At 36.2% G+C, this 27,366-nt stretch overlaps 1 protein-coding gene across 4 annotated transcripts in view; it reads right to left on the reverse strand.

Annotated features, from left to right (window-relative positions):
- The window catches only part of LOC123871295 (gustatory receptor for sugar taste 43a-like), a 38,920-nt gene that overhangs the window by 472 nt on the left and 11,082 nt on the right, over window positions 1–27,366 (reverse strand). For 3 of the 4 annotated variants that reach the window (XM_045915012.1, XM_045915013.1, XM_045915011.1), the window contains exons 3-10: window positions 26,421–26,535; window positions 18,856–19,049; window positions 3,571–3,718; window positions 3,005–3,160; window positions 2,498–2,638; window positions 1,849–2,034; window positions 1,187–1,296; window positions 6–167 (exon numbers count right to left, since the gene is read on the reverse strand). In XM_045915012.1, coding sequence (XP_045770968.1) covers window positions 6–167; window positions 1,187–1,296; window positions 1,849–2,034; window positions 2,498–2,638; window positions 3,005–3,160; window positions 3,571–3,718; window positions 18,856–19,049; window positions 26,421–26,535 — 1,212 coding nt within the window. The remainder of the gene's footprint in view (window positions 1–5; window positions 168–1,186; window positions 1,297–1,848; window positions 2,035–2,497; window positions 2,639–3,004; window positions 3,161–3,570; window positions 3,719–18,855; window positions 19,050–26,420; window positions 26,536–27,366) is intronic. The other variant, XM_045915014.1, reaches the window with a different exon arrangement.

A 27,366-nucleotide genomic window follows, 5' to 3' on the forward strand; every position in this document is an offset into this window, starting at 1 on the left:
CTAACAGAGGCGACTAGTGGTCGGTCCAAGGTGCACATCCCCAGTGGAGTATAGCTGACAGACTGCAGCATCAGTTGCCTCGAGAACAGTTCCAGTCGAGAGGGCAGCATCCCGGTAGAGGGCGTTGATGTCATCAACCGACACACAAGCGCCTCGGTTCTTTTGCCCTGGTGTTACAATACAATACAATTTGAAGTACACGACAAGTTGAAATTGCAATCGGGGTATGAGGCGGGCGGCGCTCCGCACACCTGCGCTTCACCCACGCTATACCGCACCGGGTTAGCGCGGGGGCTGTGCGGGTGTGCAGGGTGTCCCCACCCCAATTGCCATCTCCACCTGTTGGGACTTTTCAATCGTCAAATAACTTTTTCTGAGAAATAAATTTGACGTATTGAAAGATTTCCTATACAAAAACTGTCGAAACCTCATAATGTGTTTGAAAAATCGGTCCTAAAATGCAAATTAGGAAAATGCTTGGATTAAACAACGACCTCTAGGTCTACGTTATTACTACTTCTATAGTTACTGATTTAGTTAAATGAATGAAAAAGGTAGTGATAGAATTTGTGCTATGTCAGCGTACTCTAGCGGACATTGTCGTTAATATGTGATGTGAAATTATAACATACCACATAGTAGAGTTTATTATTAGCTTCCCTATGGAATATCTTTTGCTAAGACTAGGTGGCGCTGGAAAGTGGACTGTTTCCAAATATAAAAAAAAACAGCATTAGGAGAGACAGGGATCTTCGAATAAATATTTATTTAGCATCAACACAAAAACAGAGGAATAGAAAGTATAAAATTAAAACTAAACTTTAAAAAAAACGGTTAGAAAATACAAGGGAATTATATTCTGTCCTACCTTAGTATTTGACTACCGACGACAGAGTTGATTTTCAGGCAAAGCTTTATTTATATTGTAAACAGGTGTTTTAAAATGACCAATGATTTAGTAACCTAACGAATTAAATACCAATCGAAGCATTAGGAAAAATTAAAAGAAAGTGCCACTTGAAAATCGGTCAAGGGTCAAGGTTTTACGCTTTAAAGTTTTCAAACCCTTGATCCTTGTAGCTTTTCCCTGATTTCATTAGGCAACCCAACCCATTCGCGATATATGTGTTGTTGTTGACTTTAGTCAGTATCTCGTAACAAAGTGAAGATCGGATTTTATACTCACTGCATTGATGGTATAATGGCAGGGTTCCACTACCACAAACATTCGCAACACGTGTGTGACGCACCAAAGGAACTGGAGCACTAAGAAGTGAATACGATGTGAAGATACCACTGTAATGAGAGGAGAATTTTTTAGGGCTTTTTGTTCCTACAACCACCATAATATACCCTGTAAAACTGCTGCACTACAAGCTAATACATACTTCATTTCATAAATGTTTCATTTTGGCTAATAAACAGTTCATTGCCCATGCCCACGCCCATGCACATGCCCTGACAGGGCGTCATGTAACTATACTTATCTAGCTTTAAGTTATATAGTTATTAGTATATGACAGCAATGAAATAAATAAAAAAATAAATAAATAAACAAATCATTTCGTAAACGTCCGCAGATCGTTTATATAAACGACTGAATTAAAATTTGGTACGTCTATGCATACGCACCTGAACATTATTTATTTCTATAAATTACTACGTACTTCCGTGGCATTTAAAAGAATCCAGCCTTATTCCTTATTAGAGTTATTAGGCTTATAAAGTGAATCTCTGAGCACAACTTTTTAGATCCAAGGGTTTGAGCTGGGCGTTTATGAGTCAGTGAATCAGGTTTTTCTTTTATACATTTAGATTATTATCACCATTATCACATTATCAACTTACTAATCTCCATGATCAAGAAGTACGGCGTCACAATCAAGTGCAGCAACGTAGATATGAGAATGACTATGAGTGGTAGGCCGTAGCTGTTGCCGATACGGTGCACCACGTTGCATAAAGCACCATGCAGGCACGCCAGGCGCCTGATGGCTTCACACGGTGGTACAATCAGCTTTGGTTCACCGCTTACTAAAAATATCTTATAGGAGTTATTGTTTGCTTAGCTGAATTGGCTATAAGAAATAATTAAGCACAATTAAATTTTACTGGCGAGATCTGGCCATACAACTGCCACTTTCTGTTTTTGGAAAATTCCCAAAAAAATTGATCGTTTTCATTAAATCTTTGCTCTAAGTGTTTGCGCTACATTGAATTGATGCCTGCGACTTAGTCCGTGTAAGTTTCAACTTTGTAAAAATCCCGTGTGAACATTTCGATTTTCCGGGATAAAAGTAGCCTATGTCCTTTCTTGGGATGCAAGCTATCTGTGTACCTAATTTCGTCAAAATTGGTAAAGAGGATGGGCCATGAAAGCTGACAAAACATACATAAATAATTAGATATTTGATAGACAAACCGACAGAAAGACACACTTTCACATTTATAGTAATTATTATTAGTATTTAAAAAGTATATGATTGACGTATCTTACCTGCATTCCGAATAATAACAGCATGCTCCTTCCCAGGCATGGAGTCCACTAATAAACTGACGTTGTTAGCACACCTTCGAGACTCTGCTGCTACTCGTATGGCAAAAATATTCAATGGCGTTGGTTCTTTGGCTTTTTCCACTGAAACCATCATCATATTGTCATAATCGTATCTTAAAATCTACGTAGGAGTAATGCCACCAAACACTACAAGATTTTATGTACTACGCGTTATTTACTTTATTTTAAATGTAGTCGTAACTAGCTACAAATGAAGTTTCACATCAGACAGGACGCAAAATGTGAGACGTGATGCCTATCTACACCTCTCTCTCTTTTCTTATCAAAGGTTGCTTGCAGGTGGAGATTGCTACAAGCAATAAAACCGCCTTTGTACGTTATGTTGATTTTTAATTTCTTGGTTTTTCCTGTTTAGTGTTCATCTATCTTTCTACGGAAAGAAGTTGGTATATATAGCGCTGTCTCTGTTATTCTAAATAGACCTACATGGAACGGATATGTGTCTAGCGGTGAGCGCCAGTGCATCGTTGACTGCCTGGAATCGCGCGCGGACTGACAGGGCGGTGAACGCGAACTGCAGTTCCAGGATCATCACGACATACCACAGCAGGTAGAAGCCTATGTAGTTTGTCACTATATCCCCTGGAAAACAACCAGCTAGATTAGCGTCAATGTGCATAATAGACTTTTCAAAAAAAGCCCCTTCTCATAATGTCATTATTGTCATTCCTCAGAATGTTGTTTTCTCAAAATGTCCTCGTGAGTTTCGGTTTTAAAGTATGGTCATGGCTGAGTGACAACGCTAGCATTTTTAGCTCTAAAAATGCGCATTCGATTTTAAATGCAAAAAAGCGTTTGTATGTCTACCTTTTCAAATCCTTACTGCTAAACCGATATTGACAGACACAGTTGACACAGTTATGATTGCAGATATGAGACAGACGTAAGGCATTACCCTGGGAAATTCACACTGGATAAAATAAACACCTAAGTAGATTCACTTGGTTGGGGTCGTACACAAGCTATTATTGAATAAATAAAACATCACTCACACTGTCTGTCAATTTTTTTGGCCTGCAGTGCGTAGAAACAGAAGTCATCAGTGATCAACACGGAGAAGAAAAGCAGGATTGCAACTAAAATGGCGCAAAGCTTTCGCTCAGTCGCCAGCGAGTAGTGGGCGCCAATACTGGTATCGACCTGAAAAAATACTATCATACCATCATATCATCCATACTAATAATATTGTCAATGCGAAAATGTCTGTCTGTGTGTATATATAAAACACTACATTTTGTCCCCGAAAATCAATGAGTTTCTACGGGGTTTTCATAAAAACCTAAATTTAAAGTGGGTGTAGCGCGTATGTAGCTCATGTGTTGCGCTTGTGATGCGTATTTGTGACACGTTAGTTGCGCGAGTGTGTGGCGCATGTGTTTCACGAGTAGTAAGGGATTCGCCGGTTCTGCCCCAGGCCCTGGCCCCCTCCCATGCCTCGCTGCCTCAGCCCCCTCCGTGCCTCGGTCAAGATCGAAACCTAAAAAAAAAAAAAAAAAAAAGGTTTTGGGGTACGCTGAATCGATTGCGCTCACTCCCGACGTCGTATCTCTAACGGTTGCAAAGTTAGCTTTTCGAAAAACTAATCCCTAGTTCGTTATCTAATTGCTTAATCACCTACTAATGACGCTCTATTGTTCGCTGGCTCGTTGCTTCATTCTATGGGTTTTAAAGGAAACGCATGAATCATAACTACTCTTTATTAGCCTTCAAATATTGATTTAAATAACTCACATAAAAATATATCATTCTCTACTGTATTTCCATTGAATAAATCTAAAAAATCTGAACTTGTATAGTAACCCGTAAACATGAAATACAAATACATTATACAATATTCTCCACAAACTGATGTGTAATCATTCTGTATCCGCCTTGTATTGAATTGCCATATTCTTGTGTTTCTTTCCAAGAACTGCTTATGATATTTTGGTGGTGCTCGTCCAAATGAATCAAAATATTGTCCAACACCATTTGTATCTATATATATGGCTATCCAATGCGATCCTGGTTTATAATCGGGGTCTAGATTGCTTATTAAATAGGCGGGTGTTTCAACATAAATCGGTAACCGGTTTGCGGCATACACGTTGTCTTGCAGACTTGGGTGGATTCTTCTTAAATATGTCTTTATCCCTATTGTATTCATATTACTTCAATACTACTGATCTTATCGCTGCCGAGGATCATACATGAATGGGACGTAAGACCATGTTATTTCAGATATATTATAAATCATCATCATCATCATCATGATCAACCCATCGCCGGCTCACTACAGAGCACGGGTCTCCTCGTGAGAAGGGTTTTTTGGCCATAGTCTACCACGCTGGCTGAGTGTGGATTGGCAGACTTCGCACACCTTCAAGAACACCATGGAGAACTCTCAAGCATGCAGGTTCCCTCATGATGTTTTCCTTCACCATTAAAACAGTGTTATTTAATTAAGTACTTGAAACGCACAAGACTTCGAAAAGTTAGAGGTGCGTGCCTGGAATTGAACCCCGACCTCCGATTAGAAGGTGGACGTCTTAACCACTAGGCTATCACAGCATAGTCTTATTAAAAATAATGGTCCATAACTTAAATAAAAACAAAAAATATTTCTTGTATCAGTGTTTTATTACAAACCTTAATAATAATGTAGGTACAAATTATAACTTAATCTATTTACAGAAATTAGGTTTCTTAGCTGCTATAGTCCACGCTTACATTACGATTTTTATCAATTTCAATAACATTGTCAAACTCTGCATATACGATGCAGTTTATCGTTTCAGGAATAGCTGAATCAAAGCGAACTTCTAGCCTCACACTACCGTGCTTTATAAGATTCCAATGACTAGAGTGAGCTGATAAATCAGGAGTTAAATCGAATGCTAAGAGACAATAGCCTTTTGCATATTGTTCCCTAGATATTCCGTTCCCTTCATTTAAAAAATGGATTCCCGTGCCTGAGAATAACGTATGATAGGCTGAACTGAAAGTATTATCATCGAATGATGGTTGCAAAGCTTTTGAAGGTATTTGTTGGCCATCAATATATAAACTAAATGTATTCATATGATAATTTTCAAAGTTGAATGGATTTTTCGTAAGAGTTCCATTAAATGCTGCGTTGTTAACAAATCCGACAATACATCTTTTAGGAACTTGACCAAGAAAAATATTATCGAGTGTTTTACCCTGAACCCCTGAAGGAATTGTTAAAACTTTAACTTCCGCTCGAGTTATTGGATATTTTGCAGTAGTAGATGCTAAAACTTTTTGATGTGCAAGTAATACAGTCGGATTGATCCGCGCGCGTCGAACTATGAGGGTTGCATCCGTGATACACACTTTAAGTTTTAAATCATTTGAAGAAGCCATAAGACTGAAAGTTTCCCTTGAGCGAATTAATTTAACACACATCTCAACACCATTAATCAAAAATTTTTCCTGGTTGAATATATCACCATGTAAGTGTCCAATCATTTCTATTTCTTTACTTTCGGCTGCAAGACTCTGTCTTTTAGTAAAACCTGTATTTTTTTCATCTACTGAATCCATATTCCCCGCAGTATCTTCATACCAAAGACCGCAAGTCAGGTGAGATTCTTTTGCTGCTGGCGCATAGTTTAATAATGTCTCAATGTAAGCACGGTAAGCGTATGTATTGTTTGGAGGTGAAATGAGTTTTTGATTCAAGTATACATCCAGCTGACTGAAGACTGAATGTAACCAATTGTTAATTGGAGCTACAACTGCAGATGAACTAAGTTTTGATAAGTCTTGATTCACTATCTTAGCTTTTAAATGGATCAACGTATGAGACAAATCTATGTAGTCTTCGCTCGTTCCAGGTATTTGAAATTCTATCGGTCCATCATCAGCAAGGGATGAAATGGGTTTGTAATGAATCCATAATCCATTTTCTATACTTGTTTGCGTTGATGGCAAAGCAAACAAATCTAACTCTGATTTAATACACTCACATGAATGATTATGTAAAAAAGACATAATTAATTAGAAAATATATCTTTTATTTTATTTTGACTGAGCCTTGATTTTTTAATAGCTTTCACTTTAGCTGTCAGCGGTTGAATGAATGAAGATTGTCGTTTTCTTTTAGTTATATATCCTGAGCCAGACATATTAATTCTGTCTATCTTGTCATGAACTTTCCTTTTTAAGTTTGAACTAGCTTCCTTAAGACGAGTTTTGATAGAATCTTCCAAAGGTCGTGCGCTAACCATATCCGATAGAAGACCAACACCTGCATTTAATGCTTCTTTTCCTACAGCTCGAGCACCACTAGAGAGTAGTGGTAAAATAGACCTAAACAATCCTCCAAGAAAACTCCCAATACCATGACCACGTTGATATGGTACACCTTTATAAATTACTCCAATACCTGACCCAGCCTGATGTGAATAATATTGCTCGTAAGGACAAGTTATCTTTTGATAAGGATCCATTATAATTTTCTAAAGTGAAGTTTAATACACACAGTTCCAAACTGGAATGGGATTTTATTGCCTGTGCTTGACCTTATATCTATTTCAATAGTATCAAACTCCCGCCGCATAACAGGTAAATAGTGAGGTGGTGAGAAAATATGCATTTTATTTGCTCCATATACATATGTTGCCGTATCTAAAGGTACAATTCTGAGAAGAGGAGCCATTACATCCCCCACAATTTGCGGTTCTATTATATCACAATAAACAAACAATTGAGATGGCAACCCTAATTTTAAATTAGAAGGATAGCTCCCAATTTTATTTACTGCAAGATTTTTGTTTGGTTAAAATCCAAGTTGTAAACATAATTTGGTTGACAACTTAAGTGTGTCAATTGAGTTATCCAAAATTGATACTGATACGTGTTTGGTTATTTCATCATAATGAAATACTATTTCTTCAAAAGTATATCTATTTAAAGTTTCTATAACATGTTGAATGCTGTCATAGTTCATGGCCGGAATCCGTCCTTTATAGTGCACTAATGAATGTGTGTCATCATCAGGCATCAAAACCCATTTAGATGTGTTAATAACATTTTCATGTTCTTGAACAGTAAATACCGTACAAGGATATTGAATTTCTACAACTCCAACAAACCATTCACCTTCTAATATAAGGGATTTTGGTAACTTCGTTGAAAACATAGTTGTTTTGTTTTCCGGGAAGTATTCCATTGAACTATTACTAAGTAAAGTCAAATAAAAGTTTTCCTTTATCATATTTGATTTAAATTAGACTCTAAAACCCAACTGTTAAATTTATCAGGATAACCTTTCCACTTCACTAACACTTCTTTTCTGTTGCCGGAGTATCGAGAACTAATGATTTTATCTATTTTATAATTTGAGGAGGGGTCATAAAATACTTTTTGTAATTCTTTTTCATAAAAAGTTCCAACTATAGGTTCGTTTTGTAAATCTTTCAATGTGTAAACTACATGTGGGGATCTATCTATTATTGAAGATATAACAAATATTTCATCACTCCAGTTAGATTCATAACCTTTTTGAAAAATGTGTTTATATTTTGAAATTCTAACATTATCACCAACATGAAATGTAGGTAGTGAATTTTGTGATGATGGTTTGTTAGTTGCTTTCCTATCATATAAATTTCTCCAAACAGTCATTATATTGTTAGAACTAACATCACAAGGACACATCTTAATACTAGAATGAAAACTATGGTTATACGAATATACCAAGTCTTGTAAAATATCTATGTATTTATATGTATTTTTGTATGTAAAATAGCGCCACATTTTAGATTTCAGAGTTTTTTTAAATCTTTCTACAATACTTGCTTTTATATCAGGATTATTTGTAGTGTAATAATTTATATTTTTGCTTTTAAAATACTTTTTAACATCTTTAGAAACAAACTCAGTTCCTTTATCCGATTGTATGTGTGTAGGAGTCGCATTAGATTCATTAAATATACTTTCAAAACATTCGATTATTGTTTTAGAGTTTTTCTTTTTCATCGACCTAGCATAAGCATATTTACTAAAGACATCAATAACACACAATATATAGTTAAAACCATCATTATATTTCGAATAAGTTCTCATATCACTAAGATCAGCCTGCCATAATTCATTGAGATTTGATAATATGTATTTGTTTCGAGAAAACTTTCTGTGAACAGGTTTATGAAGAGTATAGGTTTCTTGTGATTGTAACCATTTCTTTACATCCGTTTTACTCATTTTACCTTTCATGGTCTTTGATAATTTATCAATGCTACTAAACCCAGCTGGGTGTTTTGGATTACAATATATATTATTAATTTCTAATAAGGGGTCCATTTTTCCCAATCAATTTTCTTCCTAATTTTTTTAATATATTTATCACCACTACCTTGTGGAGTATTTAAAGTTCTTTCATCAGATGTAGAGTTCCCTTCGAGTGATTTCATCTGAAGTTGATGAATAAAATCCGACCTCTTAGAATTTCCGATGTAAGTCAATGGTACTTTGATTGCATGTAATGCCTTGGCAAACTTTTCCCAACCTATTGGATCACTTTTTTTTAGTGGTCTCAACGAATCATTAATTAGATCAACAATATTACTTCCAGGGACTTTTTCATTATTAATTATCACTGTACCATCATCATCATCCCAATAAATTGTATTTTTACTCAAAGAAATCAAGTTTAATAACAGCTCACCTTTTTTCAAATATGATTTTGGTATAAGACTTAGTATTTGAGTTGTTGAGTAACGTGGTTGACTATGTTCATTCGAATTTTTATTTTCCTTCACTTCAGCTGTTGGTGACTCGAACGATACTAAGTCTTTATTTTCCATGTTGTTATTTTTATAACTCTTAGTTTCATTTATATTGTCAGTAATGATTGGCAACTCGATAGGTTGTCGTTCTCCTTCGGTAAAATGTAGGTATCTTTGTAGAATTTGTAGATATAAAATACATTTTTTCCGATCTTCGATATTACTATTTAAAATCTTTTGCATTTCTGCATCTAATCGGGACATAGGATTTTCAGTATTGGTATGCTGCTTTAGTTTTTCTATAAAACTAGGCTCAACAAGCAACATTTTTTTAGCATTTTCCATTTTAAACTATAGATGATACTAATCCACTCAAAATAGAACCCAAAATTAAAGGTAAAAATGCTCCTCCTTTTTGAATCAATATCTTTTTTCTTAGTTTATTTTTTCCCTTGCGAACCAAAGTGCGAAGTATACTTTTAAATTTTTTTAACTTTTTCTTTCGTCTATCTTCTAGTGGAACTTTACCTTGTAATACGTTGTGAATGCACTCACAAATGCAATTTATCTCTTCTTCTTCACAGGATTTTAATAATGCTTTTTGATATTTAGGTTTAAGTGTATGCAACGCTTGTAGCAGCTTTTATGTGTCTTTAGGCTTCGATGCATTATTTGTAAATGATAGGAATTTGATGATTCTTTAAATATTTATAATCTTTTGGTGGGATATATACGACGCAACATTCATCAGAGGGAAATATTTTTGACTTAATTCGACACATGTCATTTGTATCTTGTTTCAGATCAATCATCAAATATCCATGTGCTTCTTTTGTCGCATCCTTATAGGCATCCTCAATGAATTTTGAATTTTCTGGTGACACTTGTCTTGATAGGTATCGTATTTGTGTTTTATCACGAGGATTTTTAAAATAAATAATGTAACTTGAATTCAAAGATATATCTCTTTGTCCTTTTCCCTGATGAAATAAATTTTGAGTAATATAAAAAACACTTAAGTTTCTGTGATGACTACCTTTAGTGAAAATATCTACAATACGACCATCAGATTCTCTCATAAGATCATCAATTATAACAAGGTGAGCATCTTTGCCATCAAACATTGTAAGATCAGGAATTCCTTGATGATAGTTAACATTTGATAAATTATATAGTGGTTGCATTTCATCATAACACCAAGTAATTTCAGCAAAGTCTCTACTGCAAATTTCTTTCACATATTTTATGAAATTTGTAACAAAATTTGATTTTCCACAACCACTTGGACCAGCTACGATTGCAGTAAATGGATGAATAAAACACAACATTGTAACGTGTGTTACTTGAAAGGTTTAAAAAAAGACTGAGACATTTCAGTGACAGTATAACATTTTATTTTACTTAATATACATTATATACAATGGAATAAAAGTTCTATGAAACAAAATAAAAATCAAAAAGAAATAAATCACATTAAACATTATTTTTTTTTTAAATCTATTTACAAAAATGAACTAGAGGAAAGTTGTAATAAAATACATATAAAGACGAAAGTTAAAATCAATTTCTTAAAACTATATAGTATTTACAAGTAAAAAAATAAAATAAAAGACACATCAAATTACAATAAAAATTCCTTAAAATATTTACAAGTAAAAAATAAATAAATTAAAGACACATCAAATTACATTAAAAATTCCTTACACTACATTTCTTAAAATACCTCATTATTACTAATTTTATAATGACCCCAAGCTAATGTGTCAATATCATTTTGTAAAATATATCGCTTGGTGTCATTATACGACAGACAAGTTTTATTAATGTTTTGTGTGAAAATCGCATGTTTGATGGATCGAAATCTTAGCATATTACAATACTGAATTTTTTTATCAAGTAGACACGATCTGTAATTTTCCATGGTCATATTTTTTGTGACACTTTTATTTACTCCTTTTGCTTTTGCAAAAGTTTTATGGTCCACATCCAGTGCATACATTTTTGATCTTAATCCTACGAATTCTCTTAAAATTTTCCCATTATTTTCATCTTTAAAGAATCCTAACTTTTTTTTATTTATTTTTGGATAGCCGTAAATATTATCTTGTGGATAATCGGATGTATCGAAATAATTAATTAGATCACATTTTATATCTTCATAAAAATTGTCTGTAAAAATTTGATAAATTAAACTATCTGTATCTGTATAAAATAACTTAATATTCTTGTTAAATTTTTTTATCATATAATTATAATGGAATTCATACATTAAAGTTTTAGAAATGTCTAAAATACAAAAACCCAAATAAATTGGTTTGTTATAAGTTAATTTGGTTCTGCGCAACTGTATTGCTACCAAGTTATCGTTGAAAACGGCTAAGCTATGGAATTCAGGTTTAGCAATTAAGTCTTGTGCCCCTAAGACTTTACCACGATTTTCCCAATGCGTTAACATTTTAACATTGACTCTCTTTTCGATATTTTCCATAGTCTTGCCGAAAACGGAATTGTTCATTAATTTGTAAAAATCTTTCTCAAAATCTGAAGTAGCCAAAGTTCGCATATTCGTATTTAAATCTATATATGTTTGTAACCAAGGACTTTGGTTAAATTTTAATATTCTATGAATTTTAGTTAACTTTATACCCATACTAAGACATTGTTTTAGATTTCTATAATGAATTTTATATTTCGTTTTATTATTAAGATTGGGTACTAACTTGATATCTTTAGAATTCCCGATACGAAGATTTTCAGGGCATAAAGGTAAGTCGGAATGCAAATCATGAAGTTCATTAGGATACTCCAAATCGACTTCAAGAATAAAGCCAATATCCGATGTGTCTGATACTTTAAAGTTTGTTTCAGTGTTTACCCATTCAAACCCACCTGTTGGAAGATACTGGGACATGGCCCAACCATAAAGATTATTAGCGTCTAAATATGTTAGATACGATTTGGGTTTTTCCTTATCATAATCTTCCATAAACTGATTATTTGCTTTTGCATAACGATTGCTACATTGAGATATGCCTCCTCTGATCCCAGTTTTAATAAAAGCTATTTTATCATAGTCGGTCAATAACTCTAGCTCAATTTGAGTATATTTAAGCATGGCATCCCAACTTAAACCTGGAGCTGTGTAATAATGAGCTGGATCTAATCCGTATGTTTTGATGCAAATATCACGAAAATTTTCATATATATCCGTTAATAACAAAACATCCGTTTGCAAATACAGATTCGAATAATCTAACATGTTTTGACAAGAAAAATGACTCCAAATATCTTTTGCATGATTATAGTCATCATCGGAAACATGGGAATTAGACAGCGAATTGTAAAATTGAGGTTGAGATGGGAGTGATGATGATTTTAAACATTCAATGGAAGTCATGTATTCATACGGATAAATACCTTTTCTTCTTAAAAGACTAAAGTCATCATTATGAGGAAAGTTTCTTTTTAACGAACTAAATTGATCGTCATTGAGATTTTTTGCTAATTGATCAAGACTGCACGGCAAAAATTTGAAAGAATCTATGAATCTCAAACTTATCTGTTGGTTATTAACATTTAATATTTTTGAAAACGAAATATATCTTTCTTTATTTTGAGGTATTACTTCGATTTCACCTTCCGTAAAATTTAATGAATGAACAATGAAATGTGCGTCATAATTACTAAGATTATGTAAAATTACAGGAATATGACGGGGAGCGCGATATTTTTCCACACATGATTCATGTGCTACACCTCTTAGATTTCCAGTATGCCAGTCAAAGTCCAGAATGGATTCTCCATTCAGTCTTGATTCGCATATGTGACAGTTATGAGAATTTGCAATCGTTATTTCATCATCTTTTGTTAGTGGGTTTGGGCGTTTTTGAAAACTATTTTTTCTGCATATTAGTTTTATGTCCTCATAGAGTCGTTCCATGAATACTTTAGTGCAATCTGGACCGCTGTATGTTTCATATTTTGAAAGGCTATCATCGTATGAACATTTAATATAATATCCAAAACTATACACTTCGTGTTTCTGAATATTCTCAGTAAAAGGTTTAGAGGGATCGTTTGAACATGAATTTATTGGTTTTAAAAACGCTTCGAAATCAGCATATATTACAAATGGTATTCTTAACTTTTTATTAAACTTATCAAACTTTATTTTATTGTTTGATGATGGTTGTCCAAACCAATTTTTTTTAGATAGTTCACTGTTTGGTAATTCTGTAATGATATGAACGCAATCATTTTGTTGGTGGGTTTCTAATCTCTCCTGTGTAGGAAAATGTAAAAGACACCCATCACATAAATAAATGGCATGTTCTTGGTTTGAAATTTGCTTGCTAACTAGTCGTGACATGTTTTTAATATAGCAATAATGCGAGTTTGTTTGATTTGAGATTAATAATAAATTAACATGAGTACTATTTCGAGATTTTGTAAAATAGAGGGGACCTACAATACTATGATTTTTCTTTTCTTTATTATATTCTAAGCCAAAAACATTCACACTTATATTGTTTTGCTTTTCAACTTTAGGTATATCTGTTAATTTGACTGGAAATGATATACCATCAAATTTAAGTTTATCTGAATGCATGCTGTATGACGAGACTCTATCGGTTTTGTTATTAGCAGGAGGATATAAAGCAGAAAGTAATGTCCATTTGAAACACATATAATCAGCATTTTTAACATTTATCACCGCTTTTTTTGCTCTAATATCTTGAGGTAAATCAATATAAGATGTACCACGAAGCGGGTTAAATTTATTTACATTCATATGTAAGCATTTTATGTTTGTTAAACTCCAGCCACTGTCTTTTCTTTCAAAAGAACTAATTTTATTTTTAAAAGTGTCACATAATGATGACAGGAAAATATTTAGATCGTCTCCACGGAAAACTATATAGTTTGATGTTTGAAAGTCAAATGAATTTGTCAATTGTTTGGTTTGTTGTATAAAGTCTGCGTGTAAAATGAAGTTTACCTTAAAAACTGTATGTTCTTTGATCGACTCTTGAACTAGGAATAAAATATCATTTTTTATTGAATTCAAAAATGATTCAGGGGTCTTAAAAATCGATAAATCATCATTTTTACTATTTATCATGTACGTTATTATTCTTTGTCCAAAAGCTGAATCAATTACAGAAACATTCGATAATGATGGGTGCGACTTTAAATGATTATTTTTATGTAAATTACTTTTTAAATGATTAGAAAAATACCTTTTGGTTATAAAAATATTGCAAATATCACACTTCACTTTATTACCTTCTGAATATGCAGATGGTGTAGTGGAGTTATTTTCTGAGTATTGAACAGATGAAGTTGAGGCTCCCTCATTATATTTCACTCTTTTCGCAGAGTTGTTCACTGTGGAATCATTGGACCGCTTTAAAGCTCCACCAATTTGAAGTTTCTGTTTAGTTGGGCTAGAAATAAAAAATAGAAGCATATAAAAACAATAAATAATACACATCATATAATTTTAAAAAGAATAATGCTTAAATACTTACATGATTGAATCAATTGCTTCACACATATTATACAATTCATTATCATATGCTGGATCCAGTAAATCACAATAATCCAAAGCCTCAATGAGTTCCTCATCATTAATTGAAGTGTTGAAAAATGAGCTAACACAGCTCTCAATTGTATCTTCCATTGCTAACAGTTTATAAGACCACAGAGGGAGACTTATACATTAACAGCACCAGGTGGCTTACTGACATTACTATAGGATTTACAATGTGTTTTTATACTGCTTGTATAAGTGTTACGTCGAATTAATCTCACAAATTAAATTATGGTAAGTATTTATGTGAGGTAGTTTACTAATGACAGATTAAGTTATTAATTATTAAATGAGTATTTTTTACAACCCTCTGTTTCTGCGATTTCTTTTGTAATATTATAAATTATCTCATTCGTGTTCGCAAAATTTCCATTAGCCTTTTCTGTATAATATTTGATTTTTACATTAGCATGTTTCCAGTGTTGAGACTGAGGTATTTTGGCTAGTTTTTTTAGGTCATACACCTCTAATTTAATGAGATGTGTGGCTGTCGCACCATCGTTGGAGTTCGTAGATATATATGATATACTGCCATCTTTGTTAGCTCGAGCTACTGTTGAACTAGTTTTGTTTTTATTTTTTGGGGATGACTCGAAAAAAATGTCTATATTTTCAGATTTCCTTTTCATTTTCTTTGATGGCATTTCATGATCTATGAGCAAATTTTGTGTTTCTTCTTCTACCAAATTCGCAGGAAAGTAATATTGCTTATATGTATTGTTTTCTTGACTGTTGCAAGGGGAGTACGATATATTCTGTAACAATAAAAATAAACTATCATACTGATATCATAAATATTTACATTAATTTAAAGGGAACTAAAAGAAAATAAATTACACACTCACCTCCATTGTTTATCACACGACACTTCTTAATCACACACTGCTAATAAACACTTGTATGAACACAATATAGATTTAAAGTCAAACTGTACTCTCTCAGTACTCTTCAGTAGAAACGAGGTAGTAAATGTGACAGAAATTATTTATTTTGAGCTTATATAGTAAAACCAATGCCATTATCGTTAGTGAAGAATGTATTTGCACCGATAACAACTAGTTAAACAGCATATTATCGAAAAAGGTTTTGTAATCAATATTTCAAAAAGGTGGTTAGTGATTGTAACAATTATTAAACAAAGCCAAAAGTAACGTGATAAGCTAACTACCTAGATAAAGATGTATTGTTGGAATTTTCTAATGACGCACCTACAAAATTTCAAATACCTGGAATGAATAATGACTAATCGACACGCGCCTGTACTACTTGCTCTGACTGTATTACTTGCACATCAAAAAGTTTTAGCATCTACTACTGCAAAATATCCAATAACTCGAGCGGAAGTTAAAGTTTTAACAATTCCTTCAGGGGTTCAGGGTAAAACACTCGATAATATTTTTCTTGGTCAAGTTCCTAAAAGATGTATTGTCGGATTTGTTAACAACGCAGCATTTAATGGAACTCTTACGAAAAATCCATTCAACTTTGAAAATTATCATATGAATACATTTAGTTTATATATTGATGGCCAACAAATACCTTCAAAAGCTTTGCAACCATCATTCGATGATAATACTTTCAGTTCAGCCTATCATACGTTATTCTCAGGCACGGGAATCCATTTTTTAAATGAAGGGAACGGAATATCTAGGGAACAATATGCAAAAGGCTATTGTCTCTTAGCATTCGATTTAACTCCTGATTTATCAGCTCACTCTAGTCATTGGAATCTTATAAAGCACGGTAGTGTGAGGCTAGAAGTTCGCTTTGATTCAGCTATTCCTGAAACGATAAACTGCATCGTATATGCAGAGTTTGACAATGTTATTGAAATTGATAAAAATCGTAATGTAAGCGTGGACTATAGCAGCTAAGAAACCTAATTTCTGTAAATAGATTAAGTTATAATTTGTACCTACATTATTATTAAGGTTTGTAATAAAACACTGATACAAGAAATATTTTTTGTTTTTATTTAAGTTATGGACCATTATTTTTAATAAGACTATGCTGTGATAGCCTAGTGGTTAAGACGTCCACCTTCTAATCGGAGGTCGGGGTTCAATTCCAGGCACGCACCTCTAACTTTTCGAAGTCTTGTGCGTTTCAAGTACTTAATTAAATAACACTGTTTTAATGGTGAAGGAAAACATCATGAGGGAACCTGCATGCTTGAGAGTTCTCCATGGTGTTCTTGAAGGTGTGCGAAGTCTGCCAATCCACACTCAGCCAGCGTGGTAGACTATGGCCAAAAAACCCTTCTCACGAGGAGACCCATGCTCTGTAGTGAGCCGGCGATGGGTTGATCATGATGATGATGATGATTTATAATATATCTGAAATAACATGGTCTTACGTCCCATTCATGTATGATCCTCGGCAGCGATAAGATCAGTAGTATTGAAGTAATATGAATACAATAGGGATAAAGACATATTTAAGAAGAATCCACCCAAGTCTGCAAGACAATGTGTATGCCGCAAACCGGTTACCGATTTATGTTGAAACACCCGCCTATTTAATAAGCAATCTAGACCCCGATTATAAACCAGGATCGCATTGGATAGCCATATATATAGATACAAATGGTGTTGGACAATATTTTGATTCATTTGGACGAGCACCACCAAAATATCATAAGCAGTTCTTGGAAAGAAACACAAGAATATGGCAATTCAATACAAGGCGGATACAGAATGATTACACATCAGTTTGTGGAGAATATTGTATAATGTATTTGTATTTCATGTTTACGGGTTACTATACAAGTTCAGATTTTTTAGATTTATTCAATGGAAATACAGTAGAGAATGATATATTTTTATGTGAGGTATTTAAATCAATATTTGAAGGCTAATAAAGAGTAGTTATGATTCATGCGTTTCCTTTAAAACCCATAATGAAGCAACGAGCCAGCGAACAATAGAGCGTCATTAGTAGGTGATTAAGCAATTAGATAACGAACTAGGGATTAATTTTTCGAAAAGCTAACTTTGCAACCGTTAGAGATACAACGTCGGGAGTGAGCGCAATCGATTCAGCGTACCCCAAAACCTTTTTTTTTTTTTTTTTTTTTTTTAGGTTTCGATCTTGACCGAGGCACGGAGGGGGCTGAGGCAGCGAGGCATGGGAGGGGGCCAGGGCCTGGGGCAGAACCGGCGAATCCCTTACTACTTTCACGTTTGTGGCACGTGCTTGCACGTGTGTTTTACGTGTGTGGTGTGTGTGTTGCGCGGTTGTAACGCGTGTGTTGCGAGTATGTGGCGTGCGTGCGACAATATAAACTTCCTCTTCCTATCTATCTCTCTATAAGTTTCTGTTCTTATTTGCTTCATCACTTTTGCAGGTGAACCACTCTAGATATTCATAAAACGAGTAGATGACTAAGTGAAAAAATATATCTGATAGTTGCACTCAAACGCATTTTCCGACAGATATTTGCTATCGATAACAGGTCTCTTGATCGGGCCTTTTCTGATAAACCATCTTGAGTAATCTATTTAAATAGTTGTGACAGACAGATAGATAAAGTCACATCATAAGCGTTCTTTTTATTATTATTTATTGAAATTACAATAAAACTAACTCATCTGACGGAACAAATCATATCCGCGTGGAATGGTGCCAGGAATACTGCTTACAGTTTCGCGCTGGACAGCCAAATTGATCCTTTGCGCATAAAATGAGGCTATAAATTGCGGTAAAATGTCTCAAAACTCAAAATAATTTATTCAAAGTAATTCTTTAAAAATAATAATTTATACTATTGTACTCCTTTTGATGGTCAGAATTGTTAGATTAGGAAGATAATATAATGGTGATATTTATTTCCATAAACTTAAAACTATAGCTAGGAGGGTTCCAAACGCGCCTAGGTCTGAAAAGAGCCCACGACATACTCAGCAAGGTAAAAACGTTCTTTTTTTGTTAGACCTCTTATAGGTACTCACAGAAGCGATACTTTCCATGAACTTCAACATATTTCTCATCCGCTTCGGAGCGCCATACACGCCAGCTCCGGCTGTTATAACGACGACCAAGACGTCGCAGGTAGACACAAACTGCGACATTCGTGACGACATTCGCACAGACAGATCTACGCCAACGTTGATTTCCGCCACCAGCCCAAATATTGTGCAGATCACTGAAACAATAACCGACAAGTGGAAAATATCACATTTTATTTACAACTAGCTGATGCCCGCAGCTTCGCCCGCGTGGATTGGTCAGATCCCCTGCAGCATCAGGATTGAGGAGTTGGACTCCAAATTTTTTATGAAACAATGTCGCAAAGTTCCTTTATCGATTAAAAAAGAAATGACGCAAATCGGTTCAGAAATCTCGGAGATTTCGGTGTACACGGGTAGAAAAACACAACTCCCTTTTTGAAAGTCGGTTAAAAAGTAGCCTATGTTACTCCCTGGTCAATTCTCTACTTGTCTGTGAAAATCCCGTCAAAATCGGTTCAGCCGTTCCCAAGATTAGCCTTTTCAAACAGACAGACAGACAGACAGACAGACAGATAGACAGACAGACAGACAGACAGACAAAAATTTTAAAAACGTGTGATTCAGTGTTGGTATCGTTCAAATAACCATATGAGCTTAATATGAGGTAGTTATTTCGAAATTACAGACAGACACTCCAATTTTATTTATTAGTATAGATCAGATAATGCCTGCGTGGATTTAGGTTTTTAAAATCCCTGGACGCTGGAGGTGCTGGAATATGCGGGAGACTAATTCCGCCGACCCCCTCCCCTCTTGTCTGCGACACACCCTCGGTATTCCGATGTTTGGAGTCCCGTGGCTCGTTAAGCCCGCATCCACTAGGCTCGCCGAGCTGAGTCGAATCGAATCGCAGAAAGTGACGACACCAGGCTTTAGAGATCCTTGACGGTGTTGAACGTAATAGGTTCCGTCCTTAGGAATATCTCCCTAGTGTTGAAATATTTGCATCCGTATAAGATACATAAATAGATGTAACGTTTTTTTTTTAGAATAAGGAAATATAATAAACACATAGATTGGTTAGTGTAACAACTTGGTGTTTTATTCACGATACTTTCCCTTATAATTTTTCCTATTTCTATTCCCCGATAATTCCTAATAATGTCCGTGGTGGAGTAGACAATTAACCGTTGACTGCTCCATCACGTTACAACTCTTTAACTTTCTGGGATTCGATCAAAAGTTATTGATTTGCTGTCAAGAAATTTGCAGTAACAGCACTAGTAGGTACGTAGCTGTGAAGGATACGGTATTTTATTATGGACTTGTCTTGGAGAAAACGTTTATCGTGATTCTGTGCCTGATCTTTGACAGGAACTTTTAGATCTTATCCACCCTTCACCATTTTACCACTGAACCGCAAGACGACGGACGAGTCATCCTTATGGCATCGACATTCCATTTACACTCACGAAATGTTTTGCGTCATTATTCCTCATAGGCATGGCTAAAGCACATCTACCCATGTGGCTAGGGTTTAGAATACTCTTCCGCGATTTGTGTTTCCTACCAATTACAATTCGGGTTAAAACAAGAGTGAATCTTCTGTTTTTGGCAAAATTTGGTAGAGAGTTTTTGTCCCGGAAAATGAAAAGGTTCCACAGGATCTCCAAACAATCTAAATCCATGCAGATAAAGAAGTCGCAGCTTTCGTCTAGTATAACATCCTCATGTTATACTAGTGAAGCAACGGGTATAAAATGAAAAGAGTAAGCAGTACAATCACACTGGTTTATTAACTGTTCACAAATTACACTAATAATCACCGATATATTTTTGGAAATACAATAATTTACAGCACGCTAGGAAATACACTTATTGATTCGTTACTATTTATCGCTTTATTATTATACACTGATTCATAATCACTTTATGCACTTATTGACACTGATTTTACTGGATTAATTAATATTCTGGGCAGAGACCGACATAGTTTCTGCTTACACTGTGTTTCGTATAAAAACTGCACTACAAAATGAGCTCTCATGGCTTTTTAAGGCTTTTCCCCCACCGAAGGCATTCGTTCGGCAGTGGTGGCGGTCCGTTGCGGTGGTGGCGTTGACTGTCATTGGCTAGCATTTGGCATTTGATGGCCGGCTAGCTATGATTGGTTGGCGGTCGGCGGTCAATGGCTCGCTACGCTGGGATTGGCCGGCGGTGATCGGCTTGGCTCGGGTGGGCTCAGGCGGTGTGTCGTTACATTTCGGCCGTCCTGAAACAATGATTGCTCCCGCAATGGGAGAAAGCTTGGTTAACTCTCTAGTAGGTCAATGAGGTCTTCGGTTTCAAGCTGTTCATCGGAGCTGCTGGCACTGTCAGATATAGGAACCGAACTGTGATAGGGCCTTAAGGAGTCTGCAGCAACCAGGCCTGTAAAGGCTTTGTAGCCTCGAAGCCCCTTGATACTTCGGATCCTATATCTGTCATTGCCCAACACCTCGGTTATGATATATGGACCTGAGTAAATGTCGTCAAGTTTAGTGCTCACTTTTGTAACACTGCTTGTGGGAGCTTGTTGCCAAAGAACTAAATCCCCTTTTCTATAGATACGGCTCGTTTTGCGTTTCTTGTCAAAGTTATGCTTCATTCTATTGCTTGCTATCTTTAACCTAGCACTAGCATTGTTACGCCTAACTTCTACTGGCTCACTAACACTTTTGTCAGTAGCTACATCACATCGTGACCTAGAACTTTTGGCAAACATTAAATCATAGGGTCTGTAGGTCGTACTTTCATTAGTAGTATTGTTAATGCCCCATAGAACGTCAGGTAAGCAGTTAGCCCAATTACTCGCAGCCTCGCTTGGATCTGTGGCACGCAAAGCATTTAAAATGGTCCGGTTGGTGCGTTCCACTTGGCCATTGGCTCGTGGGCATGCGATAGAGGTCAAAATGTGCCTAAACTGTTTGTCAGTGGAGAACTGTTTAAAATGTCTACTAGTATAAGCTTTCCCATGGTCACTTACCAATTTATCAGGGTATCCAAAAAGACTGAATATTTTTTTAAGTATTCGAATAGTTTCTACAGAATTGACTGTTCGGGTTGGCTCAGCAATAACAAATTTTGAAAAAGCATCGGTAATCACCAGCATATACTGATATCCTTTTGCTGTCTTACAAAAGGGTCCTAAGTGGTCAACATGAACCATGAGCATGGGCTCTGTAGGTTTGGGAATAGGGAATAATTTTCCTTCTTTCTTTCCATAATCACCTTTGCCATAAGCACAATAAAGACATGCAGTGACATACTTTCGAATAAATCTAGTCATTTTTGGAAACCAGTAGTCTTTTTTTATCAAATCTATGCATTTTTGAAAACCCACATGGCCTATATCATCATGGTGCATCTGGACTAGCCTCCATCGAGCTAATGCTGGCACTACAAGACGATTACCATGCAAAGTCTTTCTATACAACCTATCGTCCAAGAACACATAATTGTTGGTTATTTCCGCGGCAGCTGAGCCCTCCCTAAGCTGGTCAATAATTCGCTTCAACTTGTCATCCTGGTACTGAACAGTATAGAACCAGTCTGACACTTCGAGGCGATTGACGTTCGTACTATCAACTGGGTTCCTGCTTAACGCATCTACATGTTTCATTCTATCCCCAGGTCTGTACTCTACACTCAGATCGAAATCTTGGATTGATAGCCACCATCGGGCAATACGCGGGATAATGTCACGTTTCGTCAAGGTGTCTCGAACAGCCGTACAGTCAGTCACGACCTTTACCTGTTTGCCTACGATGTATACTCTAAATTTACGCAAGGATTCGACTACGGCTAGCGTTTCAAGCTCATAGCTATGATACATGCTTTCCTCCCTACTCGTTACCCTACTGAAATACATAACGGGACGTAATGAATTGTCGGTTTGTTTTTGTAATAAAATGCCGGCAATACCTGATTTGCATGCATCCGTGTGAATCTCGATTGGCAATGCAGGGTCGTATAAAGCTAGTATTGGTTTGGTACATAAACACTGTTTCAATTGATCAAAACTGTTTGATTGTTCACAGCCCCATTTCCATACAGCATTTTTCTTTGTTAAATCTGTTAATGGGCGAGCGATTATTGCAAAATTTTTAATAAATTTACGGAAGTAACTACATAACCCTATAAATTGACGTATCTCGTGAACGTTACTAGGGATGGGAAATTGCGATACTGCTGCCACTTTCGATTCGCCCGGTTGAATGCCATTCGATGAAATTTCATGTCCTAGATACGTGATCTTATTTTGTAAAAATGAACACTTACTCATATTTAGTTTTAAATTCTCTGATCTTAATTTACTAAGAACTTTCTCTAAAATATCTAAGCCTGACTTCACATCGACTGAGGGTAACAATAAGTCATCTAAAAACGCTAACACTTCATATTCGGAATTTGGTATAGAATCTACGATCTTGTTTATAAGTCGCATAAAAACAGAGGGTGCGTTAGCTAGACCGAATGGAACACGCGTATATTCAAAGTGCCCTTGTGGTGTTATAAAGGCTGTTTTGTGTGCATCTTCAGGATCAATTTTAACCTGATGGTAACCTTGTGCTAAATCGAGACTTGTGAAGAGATTTTTGCCGGCCAACTTCGAGACCTGATCATCTATGTTGGGCAACGGATACCTATCTTTTATTGTAATAGCGTTAAGCGCTCGATAGTCAACGCAGAGCCTACTGTCGCCGTTCTTTTTTTTTACAAGAATAACTGGGGAAGCATAACATGATTCAGACTCTCGGATTATACCTGCGTCTAACAATTCCGAGACTTTGGACCTAACTATCTCCTGCTCACTATGGGACAAACGGTAAGGTTGGCGGAATATTGGCTGTTCACTTGTTAGTTTTATTTTCATTTGTAATAAATCTGTACATCCTAAGTCTTGGGTTTTATTTGCAAAACAGTCACTGTAATTCGTCAATAAAGTTATTAAACTACCGTAATCGTTTTTATTCAATGGTCCTGTCTTGATTTCATCTACGTTTATCCCCCCAATAGTGCTAACATTAGCTAGGCTAGTGTGTAACAAAGACGCTACAGGATGGCTATCGTCAGCATTGGCTTTGGCTACAAAAGTCGATAGCAAATTGTAATTTTGTGGACTAACCTCAACATTCGGTGGCGGTGAAGCGATGCAGCTGTCGGCTCTGGTCAGCACTTCGCCTTGCTCCCAGACGATGTTTTCCGCACCATTGTTGATGACCTTGATGTAACCGACGGCGCCTCGAAGCAAGGTGGCAGGAATTGAATAGGATACAGCTCGAAGTTCATAATGTTGTGGCGTTGTGATAACATCGTTATCTTCATCATTATTCACCACGTTGACTTTGATGATGGAAAGTCCAGGCAATAGGCACTCTTTTTCTGTAGTGACGACCTTGAAACGAGTGCGCTCTTCAATGATATCCATGTGTCTTGTAAAGTCGATGTCTTGTTTTAGGGTGGTTTTCCCTTCGCTGACCACCATAGACATTCCATCGCTGTTGATAATAGGCTGTCCAACCAACAGATCGATGTTCCCCATATCCACGTCCGTTAAATGAGCATTACAGGGGATCCGTATATCATCGATTTCTAATTCGAACGTTACCATCCCGCGGCTGGGTAACTGTTCTCCCGAAAATCCCTTGAGTGTGGTGCTAGTCGGACTTATCTCGAGACCTAGTAGTTTTGACACGTGAGAGGAAAGTACATTAACTTGACTGCCAGTATCAATATAAGATTTTACGTGTATACCATTGATTTTCACCGTTTTTTCATAAATCTTGTTAAGGTTTTGCAAAAGCTTGATTTCTTTAACTTTATCATTGTTCTGTGGCGCAGATTTCGGAGCATTTACACAGCGTATGGCAATGTGACCTTGAGCACCACATTTGTAGCAGGTTCGCGAATCAGGATATGGACAATTACGTAAAATGTGACCAATTTTCTTACACCGTGGGCAAGGGTGAATGTCCAGGTTGATAGGCGTATTTTTCTTATCATTCATCTGTCGATTGTTGGTATCTTTACCTGATGCACGTATTCCAATTGATGTTGACGGCGGTTGGTAGTCATCCAGTGCACAGAGGAAGCCTTCATATAATTCCTCGGGTCGCTCGCATTGATATGCTCTCGCATTCGCTTGTAGTGCTGATGGTAGACCACGAATAATACAGGAAATAGTTGCGCTGTCAGAGAGCTTACACCGGAAACACATGGCCACTTTGTCCTGGTAGTATTTTGTCATCGATTCTGCGGGTAGTTTTTTTCTGTTCATCATCTCCTCTAACATATTCCCAAAATCTCGATGTCTGGGAAAAGCACGTATAAGCATCTGCTTCCAGTCTTTCCAAGTATAATCGTATTCATCAAGCCGGTTGTACCATCTTCTTGCCTGACCTCTTAATCTGTCTTGTAGGTAAAACGACTTTGTGGTTTCATTCCAGCCGTGAATTTCGCCGAGTTGATCAATCTTTTTGAGCCATGCTGACGCAGTAGTACATTCTTCGCCGTCAGGGTCGAATTCCGGGATCAATGAGGCCGCGCGGTGTTGTTTTCTCGAGGTAGCGGAGGGTAGTTCTTCATCTAATTCATGCATGGCCTTCTGTACCTCGGTCACTAAAAGTTTTCTGAGGATTTTCCGGGCCGGAGGAGTGACTTCGTCTTCACTGTCGTTTATTTCGGATGAATCTCGCGTCCGAACATAGCGGCCAGTTTTAGCCGAATTATCACGATTACGCTTCATTGCTTCCTTTAATTTATATCCCGCTTCTGAGATGAAGCAACGGGTATAAAATGAAAAGAGTAAGCAGTACAATCACACTGGTTTATTAACTGTTCACAAATTACACTAATAATCACCGATATATTTTTGGAAATACAATAATTTACAGCACGCTAGGAAATACACTTATTGATTCGTTACTATTTATCGCTTTATTATTATACACTGATTCATAATCACTTTATGCACTTATTGACACTGATTTTACTGGATTAATTAATATTCTGGGCAGAGACCGACATAGTTTCTGCTTACACTGTGTTTCGTATAAAAACTGCACTACAAAATGAGCTCTCATGGCTTTTTAAGGCTTTTCCCCCACCGAAGGCATTCGTTCGGCAGTGGTGGCGGTCCGTTGCGGTGGTGGCGTTGACTGTCATTGGCTAGCATTTGGCATTTGATGGCCGGCTAGCTATGATTGGTTGGCGGTCGGCGGTCAATGGCTCGCTACGCTGGGATTGGCCGGCGGTGATCGGCTTGGCTCGGGTGGGCTCAGGCGGTGTGTCGTTACACTAGCGAAGGCTGCTTCGAAAAAATCCTATTTAAGTCTGATTTATCTATCTAAACTTTGAAAAGAACAACTGCCCAGTTTCCTGCTGGTTCTTCTCGTTAGGCTTCCCACAGAACTCCAAATACTAATAAATCTATGCGCATTCCGAACCAGAATTTGACGATTCAAAAGTACTTGTGAAAATACATTTCAATTAAAATTATTTTAATTCTATTCTAAAAAACTTACCTAGAACAGTAACCAGTATGTAACTGTATATGCACATGGCATTAGAGATTCCAACTGTAAATCCATTGCTTCGAGACTCGAAACGAAGAGGTGCAAGCCCAAAGAAACTGGATATCTGAAAACAAATAAGGCCAATTCATTATAGAATAAGAATACATAGATAAAAGAACTACCTAAAAGATTATTTATTACGGTCACAGTTTAAATTCATACAGTGAGACGACGCCTTTGACCTTTGCGGACAAGCCCGTTGTACCTACGTACACCCAAACGAGTGATCCACTACCGAACCAAAATAATTATTGCCACGCTTGTTCGGGTTTCGTTAAAGTATTCCAATTTCACTCATAATATCATGTTAAAGCATTAAAAGCTGAGTATAAGTTGTTATGAAAAGTAGTAAGTAGTAAGACATAAAAACAAGAAGCAAAAGTAAAACTCTTAAAGTAATCTTTAAAAGATTCGATTTAAGTCCATTTCGTCTGTATGATTTATGTAGCCTTAGGGCCGGGGCACATAATATGACGGAGCGCAGCGCAGAGCATGCCCGTGAAGTTTTCTAATTGCGTGACACATTACGCGAATTTCTACCAGAGAATGCGCGAGCACGCGCGGGACTGCGCGCGGATGTTCGAGTATCCGCAAGGATGCACAATTGATTTTAGATATTATTTCAATGAGGTCAATTTCGATAATATTTTGTCTGTGAAAAATGCTATGCGCTGCACTCCGCCATATTATGTGCCCCGGCCTTAAAGATTAAAAAAAAATCAAAGTCAAATTGTTCTTAATTGAAATGACCACGGAAGTGGGAACCAGCTAAAAATGTTTTTAGAAGTCGTTTACTCGCTGATTTTATTTATCCTTGAATAAATAAAGTTGTCTGAAACAACATTTTAGGGCCTCGTGCCTAACCTACAATAATATTCATAGGCGGCTTGAATAA

The sequence above is a fragment of the Maniola jurtina genome, chromosome 13 (genome assembly GCF_905333055.1).
Source record: "Maniola jurtina chromosome 13, ilManJurt1.1, whole genome shotgun sequence".
Classification (NCBI taxonomy): domain Eukaryota; kingdom Metazoa; phylum Arthropoda; class Insecta; order Lepidoptera; family Nymphalidae; genus Maniola; species Maniola jurtina.